Genomic DNA, 20,488 nt, shown 5'->3' with positions numbered 1-20,488 from the left:
TCACTTGACGCCCTTGTCCAGAGCCTACACAGAGCACCAAACTTACACACAATAAACACTTTGCTGGCTCTCTTGACTCTGCCTGTATCTTTCACCTCCCCCTTCTATCTCGGTGTGTGTTGTGGTTATTTTTAAAACAAATAAACAGTTTAATTAACTCGCGGTTACTGTACAATTTAGTTTTGTCCTATACTCCGTTGAGCTACGAATTATCATTTGTGAGAGCCGGGTCGCTTCTGAAGAATAGAGCCACGATGTTGTGGCTCAGTGGGGGCCTTAACTGAGAAAATAAAATAAACTTTATCGTGTTCTCGGTTCTTTCGGTAAAGTCACGTAGAGGGGAAACAAATAATACAAATATAAAACAGTACAATTCTGACGACGTTTCGACTGCAACGTAAGCAATCATCATCAGGTGTGAAAACCACGGCAAGAAGTATCTTATTGTTTCCCTTCTACGTGACTTTACCGAAAGAGCCAAGAATATGAATCCCTGCAGTCACGAAAGCTTTAAATCAAAATCTAAACTGTTTATCGTTTTAGTTCGCACACGCGCGTGTGATTGTGTGTGTGGCGTTGACGACTTTGGGGTTACTGCATCTCTTAAACAAAAACAACATTCGTCGTTTAACAATTAACGCAAGACACCGGTTCTGTTCAACAATTGCTGCACTGTTTTTTTGTCCCGTCTCTTTCTGTGTCTACGTGGCTCTGTAACTGCGATCAGCACGGTCGGCTACGTACGGTGCGAAAGAAGTTTAACGCGCATGCTGCTGCGTCTGCGTTTGAACTTTGTGTGGGTTGGGTTTGGTGGATGTCCATGCGTGGGCAAGCGAGTGTGGTTTTTGGTGTTTCTAGTACACTTGCCTCAAGGTGCACCTAGCCTGGCACAAGCGCCGTGTGGTTGACGTCTCCTTGCCAACTTAGTCGTGAAAGGCGGCGGCTGTTTGTTGTTTCTAGGCACTGGTTGTTGAGCTATCATTGAAACGCTCTACAAAGACAAAGATCCCCCGTGTAGCCGTTACAGACTTTCGGGCAAGTGCTGTAAGTGAGCACCTGCGAAGGCCGGCGCTGTGGCACACGAGGGCGTGGTGGCCAGTACCACGCCCGACCGCCTTTGTCTCCCTCGTGGCGGTGTGCCCATTACGGTATAAGGCCATCAATAATTCACCTGCACAACTAATCGGCTTAAATGATAATTTTGCTCGGGGTGGGGGGGATAAAATACAAAAAACCCCACTTATAATTAACAATAAGAAACTGATGTTTATTTTATTATTTCACCCCAGGAGAGCCTCACAGTTACTGGACTTGTTCAGGCGGGGTGGGGGTCTCTGCAATATTTTTCGTCCAATGTTGCTGTTGTGTGCTGTGTACGTAATCCCAATTTAACTAATTTTAAGGGATTTGTTTCAGGATTGCGATATGTATGGCCGGATACCAGTTACCTTGTAGGGTAACTACTGGACAGTTTTAACAGAGGCACAAACGTAGAGACACTCCACGCAGGCACACCCGAGTCTAGAATCGAACCCAGGTGGCTTGTGTGGCCGTGATGAACAACAAGTGGTTAGCTTGCTGCATTCGCCACCCTAATTCAAACTGGTGTCGCGCGATCAAATAAATGCATTGATTTTGGCTCTGAAAATGGGGGTCTATAAAACGAGTATCGCTTTGTGGGGAAGTCTACGATGGTTGTCCTATGGGTAGACTCGCCCCTTCCCTGCCAAAGGAATGTGGAATTTCCACCACTGGTTTAAGGCCGTCATAAGCAAGATATGATCACCAATGCATCAATGCTTATTTGACCTGACAATCACTTTAAGCTAGACTTGACCTTTGTGTCAGTCATGTGCAGGAGTGCGCACACGGTTTATATATCATCGCATACACACAGCATGGAATGTGATGTACAGTAAAACCTCGTTATTTCGATATTTGATGATTCGTAATTGGGGGGGGGGGAGAATTCGGCAGGGCTGCGTTTTTTGGCATATACTATATATTAGTAATTCGCCATGAGCCAAATTGCGGTACCGACTGGTCCAATTTCGGCATAAATGTAGTGCGACGCCGCGCGCCACAACCAAAACAATCACTCGGTCCAGTGGCGGAGCGCGTGGTGAGCGTTGGTGCAGACCCCGTTGCCTTGCACTTTAACTTTGTTTATGCACTCTGTGCAAGCCAACACTTTCAGAATTGTCGTCTACACCTCCATCAAGAGGTAATGGAAAGGGTTCGAAGTATAAATCCCTTGGTCTCTGAGAATTGATGCAGGTGTGTCAATGTGTATCGTGTGTGAAGAGTTTGGAAAACAAATTTGGGAGAATTTTTTTTATTGGAGTACCATTGTACATACTTCGGAATATTGGATAATTTCGCAAAGGCCAGAAACCCCTTATGTGTTGCATTAACAAGTGTTTACTGTACATGCACGATGTTTAAGTGTGTGTGTGTTGAGCACATATAATGCACCTTATTCTCATGCACCGCAATCCACATCCACACGTACGACGCGTTGACAACTGCGGTGAGGAACACAAGTTTTATTGTTTAAAATAACTCCCCCACTCCCGCCCACCACGACCAAAATGGCAATGTCCACCAAAGGGAGCAGCAGAGAGCCCCTCTAAAGCAACCATTTTGGTCTGGTGCTGTTCCTTCCGCCTGTGTGAGTGTGTGCGCTGGTCTTGGTGCGTGCATTGCTGCATATTGTTCGTGCTAATCGTTCGCTACCAGACCACTTGGTATGGGGAGCAGTCTTCATGTTAATGTGAATCCATTGGGATCTCGATACTTGAGCCATGGTGGGACGTCTTCAGCGTCACGGCGGGGACGCCGACGGCGCCGCGTGCGGCGCGGACGGGCAAACCACACCGGAGGACCAGCTCCGGCGGGCGCATCGGTGGTGGTGGCGGCGGTGGCGGCGGTGGATTGTGGCGGAGTGACGAGCAGCGGTGTTTTTTGCCCGCGGTAACCATCACGAGCGCTGGTACCCGGCGGCGATGTAACGATAGACATCAGCGAAGGGATGCCTCGCTGGCTAGCGTCGCGAGCGCTGGTCTTTGCCGGTGCTGGAAGTGTGGGCATCAGTGGAGGTGGGCTCAGCTGGCAGGGATCATGGGACTTGGTCTCCGCCGGCACTGGAGGGGTAGGCATGGGTGGGCTCAGCTGGCAGGGATCCTCAGCGCTGGTCTCCGCCGGCACTGGAGGGGTAGGCATGGGTGGGCTCAGCTGGCAGGGATCCTCAGCGCTGGTCTCCGCCGGCACTGGAAGGGTAGGCATGGGTGGGCTCAGCTGGCAGGGATCCTCGGCGCTGGTCTCCGCGGGTGCTGGAGGCGTGGGCAGCAGCGGAGGCTGGGGGACGTGGGCTTGGTTGCGGCCGCGTTTACTCGCAGCATTGCGTGCGCGTCTTCTCCGGGCTGCAGCCGCCCGAAGAGCAGGGGCGAGGGCTTGTCTGTGGCCTCTGACCCTGCCCACAATGGGCGCCACCAGCATCGTTGGTTTCTGCAATTCAGCACAAAATAAACCGGATTGAATGTCTTCAAAGGTAACAAAGATAAAGGTGCAAATCCTGAAACTGCCTGCTCAAGCCACCGCCAGTGGACGGGCCTACACTAAAGAACTCTCGAGCGCGCCTATTGTAGAGGGCATTTGGCCTACGTTACACTGGAAAAAATTGGAGTACCCACACTTTTCATCGCTAAACAGTCCAATCGGTTGAATGGCTGTGGTGTAGCCATTTCTGCTGCTGAGTGGATAAGAGACTGGGAGGCATTTAAACCAACTGGCCCTTGGTTTCAGTGAGAAACGCTGGGACACGGAATGGAATCTGGGAACCTCTGGATTGCAAGTGCAGTATATCGTATCAAACGTATATTTGAGCTGTGTCATCATTTTCCTTTATATATTAGAATTTTTTTTATTTAACAAAATGTGAGCATATTGTAGCCTGTCGCGCACTTTGCAAGTCTGGGGGAGTCAACAGTAGTGGAGAACCGTCTAATATCGGTGGCAAATTGCATTTGAACCAACAATTAATCTTCACCTTTAGAAGACCAGCTCGGACTATCTTGGTGAAGTGTGGTCAAAACAACCCCGCGAATAACACGGCATGGGGGAGGCCGTCATCCAGCAGTGGATTAATCATGACTGGTGGTGATGATGAAATATACCAGTCCAATAACAGTTGCAGGATCAGAATGTTTATTTATACTGGAGGAATCTGATGAGCTATTAAGCTCTTTTTTATCAGCTGTCCAATAGGGTTGTGTAAGAACGTTACAACAAACAGTATAAAAATATGACAGTAGTGCAAAGAACAAGGTAAACAAATCACCCAAACACATAAATAAAACATTAAGAAAACTAAACCATCATCCTACCAGGCAAAGCCCACTTGGGCTATTAACTTATCTTCTTAGAAGCAACTTGGACATTAACGGCAGCCAAAATAATAATAATAATCTCTGTAATCTCAACGCGAGCTTCTAACCGCCCGCTCGCTCGCTCGCTCACCTTGCGACGCACAGAGAACCACAGCTGCAGGAGGGTGATGACGACTTGGCACAGAACGTTGAGGCGGTCGGAGGTTTTGACTTTGGCCCAGAGTGGGAGTCTGCCGAAGGGACGCTGAGCCTGGACGTTGTAGACGGCCGAGGTCTCGTTGGTTCTGTTGGGACAGCAGCAGACGGACAACGTCGACAACGTGAGACGGGGGGGGGGGTTACATGGGGTCCGCTCCCTTGGGAGCCCCGTCGCGTTGGTTCGCGTTTGCGTCGCGACCCGGGGGGGGGGGGGCACTGCTACGGGGGGGGGGGGGGGGTGTTGGTGGCACTGCTACGGGGGGGGGGGGGGGTGTTGGTGGCACTGCTACGGGGGGGTGGGGGTGTTAGTGGCCCTGCTACGCGGGGGGGGGCACTGCAACGCGGGGGGGGGGTTGGTGGCCCTGCTACGCGGGGGGGGGCCCTGCTACGTAGAGGAGGGGGGGCCCTGCTATGTCGGGGGGGGGCTGCTACGTAGAGGAGGGGGCCCTGCTACGTAGGGGGGGGGGGCCCTGCTACGTAGAGGAGGGGGGGGCCCTGCTACGTAAGGGGGGGGGCTGCTACGTAGGGGGGGGGGCCTGCTCCTTACCTGGCCGCGTCGTCCTCTATCCGCCTGGCGCGTCCACCGCGGGGCCGGATGGGCTCCCGTCCCCACGCGGCGTGCGACGTTGCGGGGCTGCTGGCGTCAAACGCGACGGCGTCTTCGCCGTCTCGGAGAGACGATTGGTGGTTGCTGTTGTTGTTGTTGTTGATCATCTCGTAGAAGGTTGTTGTAGCGTTATCGATCGCGGACATCGCTGGCTGATCCCCACGATGGATTAGGAGGATGCCCAGAAGCCACAAGACGGTTTTGACGCAACTCGCCATGTTTATGAAGAAATTTTTTTATTTTATTTTTAACAAAACAAAATAAAATAACAAAAAATCTCCTCAGCGATGTCAAAGTTCGCGGCTGCCCTCTCGCGGCGCGTCCCCGAGCGAGCGAGCGAGCGAGCGGCGTGACGTCAGCGCGTGACGACAGCGCGTGACGACAGCCAGTGGATATTACGTCACTAGCACGTGACGGACACCACGTGGGGTGGGGCGGTTTTTGAATGGCGGTGAACAGAAAGTTTGTTACGGGTTACAAAGAATGGACTTGTCCCCGTCGTACGAACGTGGAAATGCAACCGCTTACTCCAGGGTCCGTAACATGGTAAGATGAACACCGCCTCTTATGCTCATTTTGTCTTTATTTGATATTTACCAGATAAGTTTACAATAACTTCCCACATGTAGGGTCCTATCAAAATGAACTTTTAAGTTTATAAATCGTCAAATTTTAATGGAAATGAAGTAATTTCAATAGTGTGAAATGTGCATTTAATTGTACATGTACATCTCAATTGCATGTTTGAAGACTTAACTTTTAAGTATTTAACCCTCGGTGGCTCTGCGGCTGAGTAAGCAAGACCCACGTAAAGTTAGTACAGTGCCTCTGTGTGAGTAAGTTCACACTGGTTGTTAAATGGATGGACTTAACCCCGTCATACGATTGTGGAATTTCAACCGGTGGACTGCAGGGCCAGGAGATGAACACGAACTCTGATGCTTCATTTGAGCAGCAAATCACCTTTGACGTGCCTTTACTTACACTGAGAGTTAACTATACTGTACATCTAATTAATCTTTAACAAATGAGCGGTTCCTCTACTCCACAAAGCTAACCCACTGCTCACTAAAGAGCCCCCCCCCCCCCCGTGTTTTCGCTGCACCTCTGAGTGAGCTCTTGTAGAGTTTTAACCACGAGCTAAAGTTAGCAAAAGTTATAAACACAAACAGCATTCACTTGACGCCCTTGTCCAGAGCCTACACAGAGCACCAAACTTACACACAATAAACACTTTGCTGGCTCTCTTGACTCTGCCTGTATCTTTCACCTCCCCCTTCTATCTCGGTGTGTGTTGTGGTTATTTTTAAAACAAATAAACAGTTTAATTAACTCGCGGTTACTGTACAATTTAGTTTTGTCCTATACTCCGTTGAGCTACGAATTATCATTTGTGAGAGCCGGGTCGCTTCTGAAGAATAGAGCCACGATGTTGTGGCTCAGTGGGGGCCTTAACTGAGAAAATAAAATAAACTTTATCGTGTTCTCGGTTCTTTCGGTAAAGTCACGTAGAGGGGAAACAAATAATACAAATATAAAACAGTGCAATTCTGACGACGTTTCGACTGCAACGTAAGCAATCATCATCAGGTGTGAAAACCACGGCAAGAAGTATCTTATTGTTTCCCTTCTACGTGACTTTACCGAAAGAGCCAAGAATATGAATCCCTGCAGTCACGAAAGCTTTAAATCAAAATCTAAACTGTTTATCGTTTTAGTTCGCACACGCGCGTGTGATTGTGTGTGTGGCGTTGACGACTTTGGGGTTACTGCATCTCTTAAACAAAAACAACATTCGTCGTTTAACAATTAACGCAAGACACCGGTTCTGTTCAACAATTGCTGCACTGTTTTTTTGTCCCGTCTCTTTCTGTGTCTACGTGGCTCTGTAACTGCGATCAGCACGGTCGGCTACGTACGGTGTGAAAGAAGTTTAACGCGCATGCTGCTGCGTCTGCGTTTGAACTTTGTGTGGGTTGGGTTTGGTGGATGTCCATGCGTGGGCAAGCGAGTGTGGTTTTTGGTGTTTCTAGTACACTTGCCTCAAGGTGCACCTAGCCTGGCACAAGCGCCGTGTGGTTGACGTCTCCTTGCCAACTTAGTCGTGAAAGGCGGCGGCTGTTTGTTGTTGTTTCTAGGCACTGGTTGTTGAGCTATCATTGAAACGCTCTACAAAGACAAAGATCCCCCGTGTAGCCGTTACAGACTTTCGGGCAAGTGCTGTAAGTGAGCACCTGCGAAGGCCGGCGCTGTGGCACACGAGGGCGTGGTGGCCAGTACCACGCCCGACCGCCTTTGTCTCCCTCGTGGCGGTGTGCCCATTACGGTATAAGGCCATCAATAATTCACCTGCACAACTAATCGGCTTAAATGATAATTTTGCTCGGGGTGGGGGGGATAAAATACAAAAAACCCCACTTATAATTAACAATAAGAAACTGATGTTTATTTTATTATTTCACCCCAGGAGAGCCTCACAGTTACTGGACTTGTTCAGGCGGGGTGGGGGTCTCTGCAATATTTTTCGTCCAATGTTGCTGTTGCTGTTGTGTGCTGTGTACGTAATCCCAATTTAACTAATTTTAAGGGATTTGTTTCAGGATTGCGATATGTATGGCCGGATACCAGTTACCTTGTAGGGTAACTACTGGACAGTTTTAACAGAGGCACAAACGTAGAGACACTCCACGCAGGCACACCCGAGTCTAGAATCGAACCCAGGTGGCTTGTGTGGCCGTGATGAACAACAAGTGGTTAGCTTGCTGCATTTGCCACCCTAATTCAAACTGGTGTCGCGCGATCAAATAAATGCATTGATTTTGGCTCTGAAAATGGGGGGGGGTCAAACAAACAAACATCCCCGAATCCTAGAAAGAGTCACCCGGAGTGAATCTACTGCTGGATCAATCTGGAAACTCCCCCCCCCCCCCTTCCCGTCATGGCCCTCTCGCATTAGCCACCGATTAATCGGCTCAATCGAACAAATTGTCCAGGCTCACAATTGCAGTTGTGAATGCAAAACCAAGTGAAAAATATCAATGATGATCAACTCGAAACGTCTCGCATCCTATCGGTTATGCGAATCGTCGCCATTTGGCGATTCCGTTTTGTTGCGATTAGATTCGAGACTTAAGATTCCAGAATGTATTTTAGCATTGTGGTGCGAGCGTTGTGTGGGGACGGTGGGTTGGTTAACATGGACCCATTGCGTGTATAACGGTAACCGAGTACTGTGGTTAATGCAGACTTGATTCCTTGCAAAACGTTTCTTTCAATTTGGTGTTTGGACATCTTAACACCTGCTGTTTTATTGCCAGAAAGGGTTAAAAGCTATTATTATGTTTTAATACTTTTGTTGTGTTCAACACGGAGGCAACACTTTTTATTTAACAACTTCCCTAGCGGGTAACACTGACCGTGACTCGGGTTCTATAGTAGGTGATGTGGCTAACTACGTGAGTAGCGAGTTAACTCGAGACGAAGACCCGGAGACGATGAGACGCGGGACCCAGGCTTGCTTTCCACAACACGAGCCAAGAACGTTCTCGGGAGTGCCCCTTGATGCTGCTGAGCGTGGCCTCGCTTCGCCGTTTTCGGCCACGCCCCCTTCGAGACCTTTCCCTTTAGGATCTCGACCGAGCATCACGTGTCCTCTCGGGTTCACTCGGGCTACCGCGTCCTCACTCGCCCTCTCTCAGGCCATCACCAGGACGATGCCCCCCGAGGGCTGGCTGACATGCCGTACTTACTCTGGTGCTAGAGAGAGGCTCCAGACGCACAGTTGCACTCCTGTAACAGTAGGTGGCGTGAACACCCTTGTGACACCATTTATGTCACTACACTGATACTGGCAAAAAGGTCCCGTTTTTTTAATGGTAACCGGTTCGCCAGATATCGCACCGCCGCTGGTGTTATGCCATGAATGCAAACCGAACTCGGGTAGCGATATTGATAGTCAGAATCAGTATACGTATATATGCTGAAGGAATCCGATGAGCTGTATAACTCTTTTTCACAAATGTTCAGTAGGGGCGGGTCAGAAAGTTACAACCTATAAAACTATAAAACTACTATAGGAGTGCAAAGTATAGGAAAGATAAGAAAATCACTAAATATATAAATGATACTAAACTATATCCTTTTTATTTTACCAGGTAAAGCCCACTGAGCCACAAATAAAAGTTCAACAAAGTGGCTTATGTAAAAATGTATAGCTGTCAAATAATAAAAATAATTTACTGCAATGCGCTAACCACTGTGTCACCACTCCCAGCATCTGAGTCTGGGGAGAAATATAATAATCCTAACAGCTTCCCGAAAAATTATTAATCATGCTTTAAAAAGGTGCTCTTGTGACATAAATATCTATCTTCATAAATGGATCTTACAAATATAAGCAACCTTATTCAAAACTGATTATAAGGATATTAATGATTTACTGTATAGCTTGTAATGCAATGCAGCAAACGTGTTCATAATTTATGAGAAATTTAACTCATTTTGGAGAAATTCAGTTTTTTTGTTCAGGAGGTGGTGTCATTAACATGATACCATTTTGAAGAAGATATAATTAACATGCCTTCTTGCTATTATATAATATACTGTTATTTCTTATGTATGTTTTCCTGACTTTTATTTAAAGTTGTTTTCCTTTACTCTACGACGCTCTGATACCTCTTTGCGGCCTGTTGCGCTTCATGCATTTCTAAAGTACCTAAATAATAAATAAGATTAATTAAGTAAGAAATGTATTAAACTGATGGTCATGGCTCGTTTAAACATTAATATTGTTTGAGTAAAATAACTTAATAATGAGAATGAAACTGCCAAATCAACGGGAGGCGTTGATGCGGTCTAGCGGTTTTGCGTTTGCTCATTGCAGAGGTTCTGTGGTTCGCATCCATCGGCTGCCCCGCTAAATACTGTGGAGTATGAACCATAAAAATACCACGCTCCATTTCCTTCACTCGCAGCAGACGTTAAAGATCCTGTGACATCACGAGCAAGAGTTAGGCCCTTGCAAAGTGTAGTCTTGGTCCAAATTTGCCGCGTTTGGAAAGTTGCTCGCAAATTACTCGGTTGGAATCTGCATAGGAATCATCTCCCTCCCCCACCACTGCGAGAACTTGGCAGGACCTTCCTGAGAGTTACGAGACTCGGTGAGGCTCTTGCAACAAAAGATTTAATACCTAAATTGAAATCTGTATATTCCAGTATGAGACATCTCACCTTCATATAGCTGATGACTATACCGCATCTTTGAGATTACACATTCAGACGCTGTATACATCCACATTGTTTTGCGTGATGTATATACTCACACAAACATCCATAGACGCACACACAGAGACAGACCAATGGAGCAACCGAACTAGGCTGACTTGTCTCCCACTCGTTTTTTTGTGCTGCAGCAACCTCTTGAGACACGGTTGTGCTTATACGCTGCGCAAATCCACGTTGCACCGCGTTTGCGCTCGGGCGTTTTGCAATACCTCGGGGAAGGCAATCTGCTGGTCTGTTTGTCCGTGACTTTCTGGTCATCGATCAAGACTCTCTAAATAGAGAGGAAGGAAATGAAGCGTCCCGTGGAGGCTGCGTATGGGCGATGCCACTGATCACGATAGCACCTCGTGACGGACCGATGCGGTACCAATCATCTATCGTGCGCATTGCCGTGGAAATACGTTGCAGTTATCGTTGGAGCGCAGCGCTTGCGTCGACCGTTCGTGCGCTGCAAACGTTCGCCCCGACGTTTGGTGGCCATGCACGTGGCCTGTAGCCCAGCGCTGTGGAGTCGGCGAGGAGTTTGGTGGATCGCACAGATTCGCGAGACTCCTCAACTCCTCGCTTGCCAGGGTTTGGTGGCAGAACATAAAGTAGGATTTATTTTTTATCTGCATTCCATCTGTGCGGAGATTGAGTGTTACATCCCTTGCAGTTGTAGGTTTTCTCTGTTCTCCAGATTTCCTCCCACATGTGTATATAAAGAATCGTTGATGAGGTTGAGCAAACATCCCAATATAGGGCCACAGAGCTTGGGCAATTGTTGGTGCCAGTTCTGGCTGACTTCCCCATTTCTGTGACTTCCACGCTTCTAGATATATTTTATTTAAATAGTGTCAGAAGTGCACCTTGCCTCTTCAAAACAGTTGATAAAAGCAACTTGAACAATCGACAAGCCCATTATCCACTTATCACACGTTTATAAAGACACAAATAGTATAGAAACCCATATTAGGCTTTCCTGGATAAATTAGGGACATTTTATTTTGATGCAGCAGATATGTCAACCTCTGGTCACCGAGATGGCAACATTGAGCGAGTAATCGCTGAAATTTCCAGAAAGCGATCCAAGGCTCCCCAAATTAAAACGAGAGGGCACAAAGCAACCCATGCGGTGACTGACTTGGTGAAATATGGTTAAACATCCTTCTGGACCAACTCGGCTTCGGGAGTAGATAGACAAAGGGTCTGTTAAGCTGCGCTGTTCATATTGAACCAGTGCTGTTCAATTTAAATCGATGCTCATTACATTTCAGGTTTTAAAGACTTAAGGCTGAAGTCATCATTTCATTTTTTTATGTAACTTAATCAAAACAGACAGCACATTTCATTAAAACACCCATTATTGCCTTTATTATTATATAGGCCCTCAATTGCTTCAGTTACTAGACCGTGTGTGAACCTTAGTCTTTGAATGCAATTTACTTGAGGGGGAGAGTTGGGGCTGTGGTTTGATCCTGGCGGATGTGGGTAACTGTGGTTGACCTTTCTTCCATTTCTTTCTCCTCTGTCCCCTCTCCATCCTCCCCTACTCACCCCCAAACCCACGCTCACCCACCCACAAACCCACTCACTAACTCACTCGCCCACCCGCTCGCCTACCCGCTCGCCTACCCACACGCTCACTCAACCACTTGACTATCCACATTCACCCACACACTCATCCACCCACCCACTCGCTCACCGGCCCACTCACTCACTCAACCACCCACTCCACCTCCTCCAAACCGCCACAACACTTTCCCCCCCCCCTTCCCCTCCAAAACCCAGGTGATCGAAGACAATGGCGTGCGGAGGGTGGTGGTGACACCGCAGTCCCACGAATTCCACCCGCACGGCCACCCCAGCCTGCCCCCCCCGCACATGCATCCGCACTACATGCACCACCCGCCGGCGCACCTCATCCCGCACCCCCAGCACATGTACGCGCAGGTCGCGGAGGTGCCGCCACAGTACCTCGCTCAGCCGCTGCCCCCGCAGGTCTACGAACCAGGTGACGACGACGATAATAATAACAAGAACGTTAATCCACGTGTTTTTTTTTCGTATTTAAGTATGGCTCTTAACACGTAGTACGCTTATCGCAATGAATATTATTCGTAATAATAAAGTTTTTCTTTCGGGTTAGTTGGTGCCAGGGGATGGAGCTGAACCGGTGACCTCTAGCAGGTCGAGTCCGCTGGACCCGTTGCACCATCGCGTCTTGACAGCATTGGCTACTGTGTTGGGGAGGGGCGGTCATCGTTATCTGTGGTCGCGTGGATTTTTTTTCCGGGTATTCTGGTTTTTCTAGTTTTGAAGCTTTCGTGACTGCAAGGATCCATACTCTTTGGTTCTATTCGGTAAAGTCACGTAGGTAAAAAATAAAACAACAAAAATCACGACGTTTCGGCCACAACACAAGCGGCCTTCATCAGGTGAAGGGACCAGATTGTCTTGAGGACAGCGCTGGAGTGAAACACAGCCAAGCTCAGACCGCGACCTTTAAGCTGTGTGAGAGTAATTAAGGTGCTTTGACAAAGGAATTGCATAAAAATTTGCATTTTAATAGGCGGACTTAGCATGATGAAAGATAGGGAGGGGGTCGACCTGTGCAGGCTGGCGAGGTGACACGGCAGAGTCTACATGCTGGTTGTGTGAAAAGGGGATTTTAAGCTGCGAAAGTTTGAGGTACCACTACTTGAAAAATATACTGTACCATTGAAAAATTTGTTTAATGTTTGGTTCGATTTAGAACATCTTTCCAATGGTTGACTAATTTGAAACCATCTTCTCGGTTGAAATTGTGTCTGTTTTGTAGATCTGAATTTGCCTCGTGAACAAATCTCTGATAAAAACCCGTGGGTTTGCAAAGAACCTTGGTATCGGAGAAAATTATATCGTGATCACCCACAGCGTTGTAACAGTGATCAGCTACGGCAGAAGATTTCGTTCTGCCGTGTTTCAAATCTGATTTGTGCTCGCGAATTCGTTCAGAGACATGTCGCTTCGTCTCCCCGATATAGCAATCACCGCAGGTACAACTCAATTTGTAGATTTGAATCGGACGCCATCCAGACTTCCACCCTCAGACCTTCCCTGTGGAAGAGATATCTGGATGACACTTTTGTCATTTATCCACATGGCCTCCCAGCTCTGAACCTTTTCCTACACCACATCAATTCCAGACATCCTGCCATCAAATTCACCATGGAAGTGGAGAAGGATGGCAGGCTACCATTCTTGGATGTTCTGTTTGAGAGGAGACCTGATGGCTCGTTGGGGCATTCTGTCTACAGGAAACCCACCCACACGGATTCCTACTTGAAGCCTGATTCCCACCACCACCCAGCTCAGAAGAATTCTCTCATCAAAACTTTATACCATAGGGCTCATTGCATTTCGGACCAACACCACCTGACCAGTGAATTAAAACATGTACACCTTGCCCTCAAAAGGAATGAATACTCTGACCGTACCATCCGCCAAGCTGTTTCTCCCTCCATACAGAAACAAACACTTGATACTCCGGTCAAAACCATCACACTACCATATATAGCAGGCGTTACTAAAAAGATTTCCAAAATTCTAAACAAACACAAGATCCAGGTCCGGTTCAATACAGTACACAAAATTCGTGATCTGATCACATCCGTGAAGGATGTCATTCCTGACTTACAGTACCCCGGGGTTTACAAATTGAGTTGTACCTGCGGTGATTGCTATATCGGGGAGACGAAGCGACATGTCTGACCGAATTCGCGAGCACAAATCAGAGTTTGAAACACGGCAGAACGAATTCTTCTGCCGTAGCTGATCACTGTTACAACGCTGTGGGTGATCACGATATAATTTTCTCCGATACCAAGGTTCTTTGCAAACCCACGGGTTTTTATCAGAGATTTGTTCACGAGGCAATTCAGATCTACAAACACAGACACAATTTCAACCGAGAAGATGGTTTCAAATTAAGCAACCATTGGAAAGATGTTCTAAATCGAACCAAACATTAAACAAATTTTTCAATGGTACAGTATATTTTTCAAGTAGTGGTACCCCAAACTTTCGCAGCTGAAAATCCCCTTTTCACACCACCAGCATGTGGACGCTGCCGTGCCCCCTCGCCAGCCTGCACAGGTCGACCCCCTCCCTTTCATCATGCTAAGTCCGCCTATTAAAATGCAAATTTTTATGCTAATTCCTTTGTCAAGGCACCTTAATTACTCTCACACAGCTTAAAGGTCGCGGTCTGAGCTTGGCTGTGTTTCACTCCAGCGCTGTCCTCGAGACAGTCTGGTCCCTTCACCTGATGAAGGCCGCTTGTGTTGCGGCCGAAACGTCGTGATTTTTGTTGTTTTATTTTTTACCTACGTGACTTTACCGAATAGAACCAAAGAGTATTCTGGTTTTTCCTTCCACATTTAGAATCGACTTGCATTTGGAGTATTTGTCTGCTATAAATGTCCAAGCGATAAGCCACTTTGGTTGAGCTATCATTTCTGGCCAGGTTGCTTCTGAAAAAGAGCGATATAGCTCGGTGAGCCTTACCTGTTAAAATAAAAAAAAAATTGTCGAGTTCACCTGCACCTTCCTTTCATCTTCCGCGGACTGCCGCAGACTCGGCGGGGCCTCACGGGCGGCAGAGCTACGCATACCGCGACGAGCGCGCCAGCAAGACACACGAGCGGCTGCAGAAGAAGCTGAAGGAGCGGCACCACCAGGGCGAGTGGCACAGCCGCGAGCGCGCCGACACGGCCGGCGGCAGCCCCGCCGCGTCGCCGCGCAAGAGCCAGGCCGCCTCGCCCGACAGCTGCGCGTCCCCGTCCCCGTCCTCCGCCGCGACGGCGGTGCCGGCGCCACCGCTGCTGCTGCACAACGGCCACAAGGGCGGTGGCAGTGGCGGCAGCCCCTCGGCCACCTCCTCCGGCTACTCCAGCTCGCTGTCGGCGTCGCCCTCCTCCTCCGGGTCCGGCAAGCGAGGCGCGGAAGAATGCCGGTCGTGCGGCACGCAGGCCGACGAGAGGGACGCGGCAGGTAAACACCCCCCCCCCCCCCTTACCTGGAATTTGTTTTTGTACGGCGAGTGGGGGGGAGGGGGGGCAGGGAGCGCAGGCTAGTGACCTGGTTAGTTTTCCTGTTCGTGAATGTTGCCAATCCTTGCTTTGGTTTTTGACAAAAGCGTGAATATTTCTGGGATTTCAGGTGATTGTGCTACTGGTGTAGGTTTTCGCGATTAGGCCGTGTACTGTGTTCAGCTCTTGAACGATTCAACAACTGAAGGTTCAGTTGCTGGAGAAGCTCCCAGCACATGGAGCAAAGGAACAACGGACATCGTACCAAATAGCACACGGTACAACTCGACACGTCGGAGCCATTGCAACGTTTATTTTAAATAGTTTTTGTGAGTGGGTGGGTGGATAGAAGAGTGAGTGTGTTGTTGTCACCTGCAGTGTGGTGAGTGAGTGAGTGACTGGGTGGATAAGTGAGGGTGTTGTCGTGACCTGGAGAGTGTTGGTTGAACATAGCGTGGGTGAAACAACATGGTCAGTCTGGTGGACCGAGGTGGAGGAACCAAATTAGTGAGGTTCACGGCAACGGTGACCACGGTGGTAACGATAGATGTATGTACGTACGTTTGTTGGGCTTCTTTCGCACCTTGCGTCACCGACCGTGCTAATTGGAGGTGTGGGGGAAGGACAACCAATTAAATGCAAAAAGCAGTTCAAAGGAAATCGGCTTTCAATCTAGATTTAAAAGTGCCTATCTCCGACACCTTCCTAATATTGGATGGAAGGGCGTTCCAGACGGCCGCGGAAGCACATCTGAAAATGCGCGATGCGGGCAGAAAGCCATTGCAGAGGATGACCGGAGGGTCCGCATGATGGTTTTATGCAAACTACCACATAATCCTTATCAGAAGACTGATAGGGAGGCGACTGACTGCCTATGAGCGAGTGTCTGGGTGTCTGGAGCGAGAGGGTATCTGTGAGATATTTGTTTTAAGGGCATAGCTTTTTTTTTCTCATCTCAGTTTCCCCCCCCCTGCCCTGAGGTAGCGTTTGCCTTCAACAGCGAGATGTTAAATGGTTGAGAGCGCGGTGGCTGCCTTGGCATAAGCGGGGCCTTGGAGCGTGCGCCTTGCCACCCGACAAAGGGCACGCCGACCTACGGCTTGTCAAGGTCGTTTGACATCGAAATGTTTTCTTGACGTTTTTGACATTCACGAAGCAAGAGAGCCCCCCCCCCCCCCCCATGCGTTAAAAATATTTTGAGAAGGCACCGTGACCTGTTGCTTTTATTTTGTTTATACCTTGTGATAGAGTAATAATGATAACAATAATAACACGACTGATTTTTTTTTTTAGTTACGGGAAAGCCTCATCGAGTCTCCAAACCAACTGACGGTTATTACATTGCCGTGCCGTCTTAATTACAGATGGTTCAGGCAGTCGCGAAGACTTGGGCGTGTGCGGTGCGCTTGTATAATTGAACACCTTGTTGCGGACGGTGCAGATTGCACAGATGAGAGCGTCTTAATGAGACAGATGATAGATTTTAGAGTTGTTATCGCCTCTACCGAATCGTGGCAAATTGTCCCAATTGTCATGGGATAATTGGGGTGGTTGAGGGAAATTTCCAGAAGCCTATTTAAACCAGTGGGGCTATGCTAATGCCTGCTAAACATTTTAATGGCTTTAATTGTCTGGGGGTTTATCCAACCTTGGAAGGAAATGTAATTTCCCACTTCCCTATTGGTGTACGGTTTATATTTAAAATATTTGAACGGTTGTACATTGCCACCTGTTTAAACTGCATTACACCCAGTCTATGGAATTCTTTCTCCATTCAGGACAGGAACCCAGTTCCTGACGGGCGCCACGCTGGTGAAATGTTAATTGCCTCGCCTGTTTTGCAGGAGGTTGTTGGTTCGATCCCAACCCTGACGTCTGCATATTTAGAGTTTGCATGTCGCTCTCTCCCCGTGGTTGTGTACATTTTTCTCCGGCTCCAGTTTTTCCCCTCCACATTTGGAATCAATGTGCGTTTAGATTATTTAGCCACTATAAATTTCCACACGATGATAAGCCACTTAGTTGAACTTTATTTTGTGGCCAGGTCGCTTCTGAAAAATAGCCACATAGCTCAGTGGGCCTTACCTGGTAAAATAGTTGATCGTTTTATAGTTGGAGACTTTTAAGTCCTGGCTTAAGACCCCAGAGTTTCATCCAGTGGAGACCTTTCCGCTCGCAGCGGCACCACCATGCAATTGCAGGGCTGCACCTTTACCTATAACAGCTCTTTCGCTAGGTTGGGGGTCGGCAGCCAAAATTACAAGAGGCATTTTTGTTTTCGAATTCTGTAAAAAAAAAGCAATATTTAAGAGGCCCCCTCCCCCCCCCCCCAATGCACGTGGTGAATACGAGACGGTGGGTCCTGAATTAATAACGATCACGAAGCAGTCCTCAAAGAGCCACGTCTGGCTCAGGATCCACAGGTTGCCAACCCCTGCGCTCAGTAGTCTTCAAAAAAATTATGGCCGATGAGTAAGCACCATGCTCTTTGGTGGGTTGTGACCGTCATTGGCTGGACTTTCATACGATTCTGAGCCATACTCATAACCTTTGTGCAATGTCTTCAGTGGAATGTTTCTTCGAAAATTATGAACAGGAGTGATTTAAAAAAAAAACGTTTATTTTCCCCCCTTTCCCTCTCTTAAATTACCAGGCCTGTGGATGAAACTGCTCATTAGCGGGCAGTCGTTGAGTGGGAGAGCAGACGTTGAAGTATTGTGAGGCTTTCGCCGTTTTTAATTCAGCCTCGGCAGACGCTCACAATTGTTTCCAGAGCCGATGAACGGAGTGGCCGTTTTTGATTTGGTGCATTAAGATCAATCCGTACACGCCCGTAGAGCGAACAGAAATTTGAGGCTAAGAGTCGATTATCGCTTTAGGCAGATCGCATGCGAGTAAAAACGTGCTAATCTGGGCCAAGTACAAATACACACAAACCCACCGGATAGAATTATGACAAATTGCCTCTTATAATCCGGAGAATAGGGTCCCCACTTTGTTGAAAGTCAACAGTGGTTGGCCAATGGATAGAGACTTCCTGCTCAGAGGCAGGTGGAGGTTTCCACACTCTGGGGGGCTTTGAGCGGTTTTGTGAGTACTACCATGCGGTCCGTTGAAGTGGGATCCCACTCCCCCGTTGACTTCGAAGTTTGGCGTAGAATCTCATTAAGCGAGCACAGGGATGTACCTTTTGTGTCGCCTCCCCCACAAAACCCAGCCAAAGGAAAAATCTGCGAAGCAAATATCCCCCTGCCTGCGATACACTTCAACTTTTTTCAAAGTGGGCAGAATGCGGAATGATTGGCCTCTTGCGTAAACGGTGACCTTTCAGATGTGCCCCACTTGCCGAAACCCACCGAGAGACAAAGCGGCCGTGTGTGCACGCGTGCACTTGGTTGGCCCCCGCTTGCCGCTAGAACGATAGGCCGTCACGAGCGAGCGGAGCGAGTGCCCCCCGCTGGGCTACGTTTGGCAGAAGCATTGTTACTTACTTTGCCCCTCTTTGTTGTTTGTTTACGGTCGGATACATCCACTGGGTCTAAAAAAAAGTGTTGTAGAACCGCATGTAAGCGTAGGCTCCCCCACCCCCCGAGTTTTTTTTGAAGCCCACGTATTTTCCGCAGAATCTGGCACGGGTTGTTGCGTAAGTGGCGGAACGAGTCCCAATTCACGAATGATGACGAGTCGGGATTTTATTTTTATTTTTCCGGTGGGTTATGCACTTTATTTGAAGGTGGTTCGAGGATAACGAGCACTGTTTATTCCGGGATTATAATTTGGTTCAAGAATCAACATTTATGTTTTTATAACATTGCAGTGAATCACTGAAGGGGGGACCACATTAACTAATTACGAGCAAAAAATATGTGAACTTTATGGCGGTACCCCCGGGGAATCATAGTACCCCGGCTCTCGCATAATGTCCGTGATGCAGTCATTTTTAGTCTGTTGATGGTCGGCGATGCGGCGATCGACTCATCTCGACGAGCTGTACTCACGATGCACTATTCAATGTTTGGCGTTTCGACATTGCTGAGTAGCACTGATTTCGGATTGATTGGTACCCCTGGAAAAAAATAGTGTCCCAGAAATAATATATTCAATTGCCTCGGCCATTTTGTATTATTTGGTACCCCAGGGAGCGGTGGTGTAGCGGTTAGCGCGCTGCGCTACGAACCTGGAGACCCGGGTTCGATTCCCGCTCACGGCCAACACCCAGTGACCATTATCTGAACCGGTCCTGGGCCTCTCCTAAGTCGACTCGGCCTCAAATGAGTACCTGGTGCGGTGTGCGGTAAACATCGCCACTGGGGAGACAAAGGCGGTCGGGCGTGGTGCTGGCCACCCACCCCTTCGTGTACCGTTACGGCCTTCACAGGTGCTCGCTAACAGCACTTGCCCCTACAGTCTGTTAAGGCTATATGGGGGATCTTTATCTTTACCGCCATAATGATCATATATACACCCATATCAAACTTGCATCCATTTATCAGTCCACTGCAGGATGAAGGCCTCGCCACACCCTGTCTGTAATGTGGCTTATGTGACCATACTTCGCCTTGTTGGTCAGTGCAGGTTGGTGGAGGGAAATTTTGCTGGGAGCAGTTTAGATGCCACTCACTGCTTGATGTTCGCCGTGGCACGGAAGCCGAACTCGATTCATCGGGTTCAAAGCGCAGTGCGCTAACCACCGCTTCTCCTCTGCCGCGTACAGCACGCGACCATAAAGACATCGATTGTCACCATGAGCGGTTCGACGCACGGGCGTTAATCTCCCTTATTTTTTGATGCTTCGGTTCCCCTCCCACGTGGAGGGCCCCTCACTTTCAAGTACTTGGGGATGCTTGCGACTGAAAGCGCGCCCGCCTCCCGTGGGATAGTCTTGATATACACTGCGAGGCTTTGTTTGATTAACGGACGGACGTACCTACGCGTGGCGCGATGAACGAGGCCCGGCTGAG

At 48.5% G+C, this 20,488-nt stretch overlaps 2 protein-coding genes across 7 annotated transcripts in view; one reads left to right on the top strand and one right to left on the bottom strand.

Moving 5' to 3' along the window:
- Positions 1-20,488, top strand: part of FNDC3A (fibronectin type III domain containing 3A) — a 172,477-nt gene that overhangs the window by 102,939 nt on the left and 49,050 nt on the right. For 5 of the 6 annotated variants that reach the window (XM_032977722.2, XM_032977717.2, XM_032977721.2 and 2 more), the window contains 2 exons: positions 12,247-12,469; positions 15,073-15,489. In XM_032977722.2, the coding sequence (XP_032833613.2) occupies positions 12,247-12,469; positions 15,073-15,489 (640 nt within the window). Of the gene's footprint in view, positions 1-5,491; positions 5,740-12,246; positions 12,470-15,072; positions 15,490-20,488 lie in introns of those variants that run through there. The other variant, XM_032977720.2, reaches the window with a different exon arrangement.
- LOC116956266 (uncharacterized) lies at positions 2,532-5,592 on the bottom strand. Its single transcript, XM_032977724.2, has 3 exons — positions 5,134-5,592; positions 4,519-4,672; positions 2,532-3,507 (listed from the first exon to the last, which is right to left on the bottom strand). Exons 1-3 carry the CDS (start codon positions 5,409-5,411, stop codon positions 2,764-2,766), a joined length of 1,176 nt encoding a protein of 391 aa, XP_032833615.2. The 5' UTR covers positions 5,412-5,592; the 3' UTR covers positions 2,532-2,763.

This window comes from Petromyzon marinus, chromosome 64, assembly GCF_048934315.1.
Source record: "Petromyzon marinus isolate PM22_M1 ecotype Great Lakes invasive population chromosome 64, UKy_Petmar_22M1.pri1.0, whole genome shotgun sequence".
NCBI lineage: Eukaryota > Metazoa > Chordata > Hyperoartia > Petromyzontiformes > Petromyzontidae > Petromyzon > Petromyzon marinus.
Note: the sequence above shows the minus strand (reverse complement) of the source record. Positions and strands in the feature narration are given on the sequence as shown.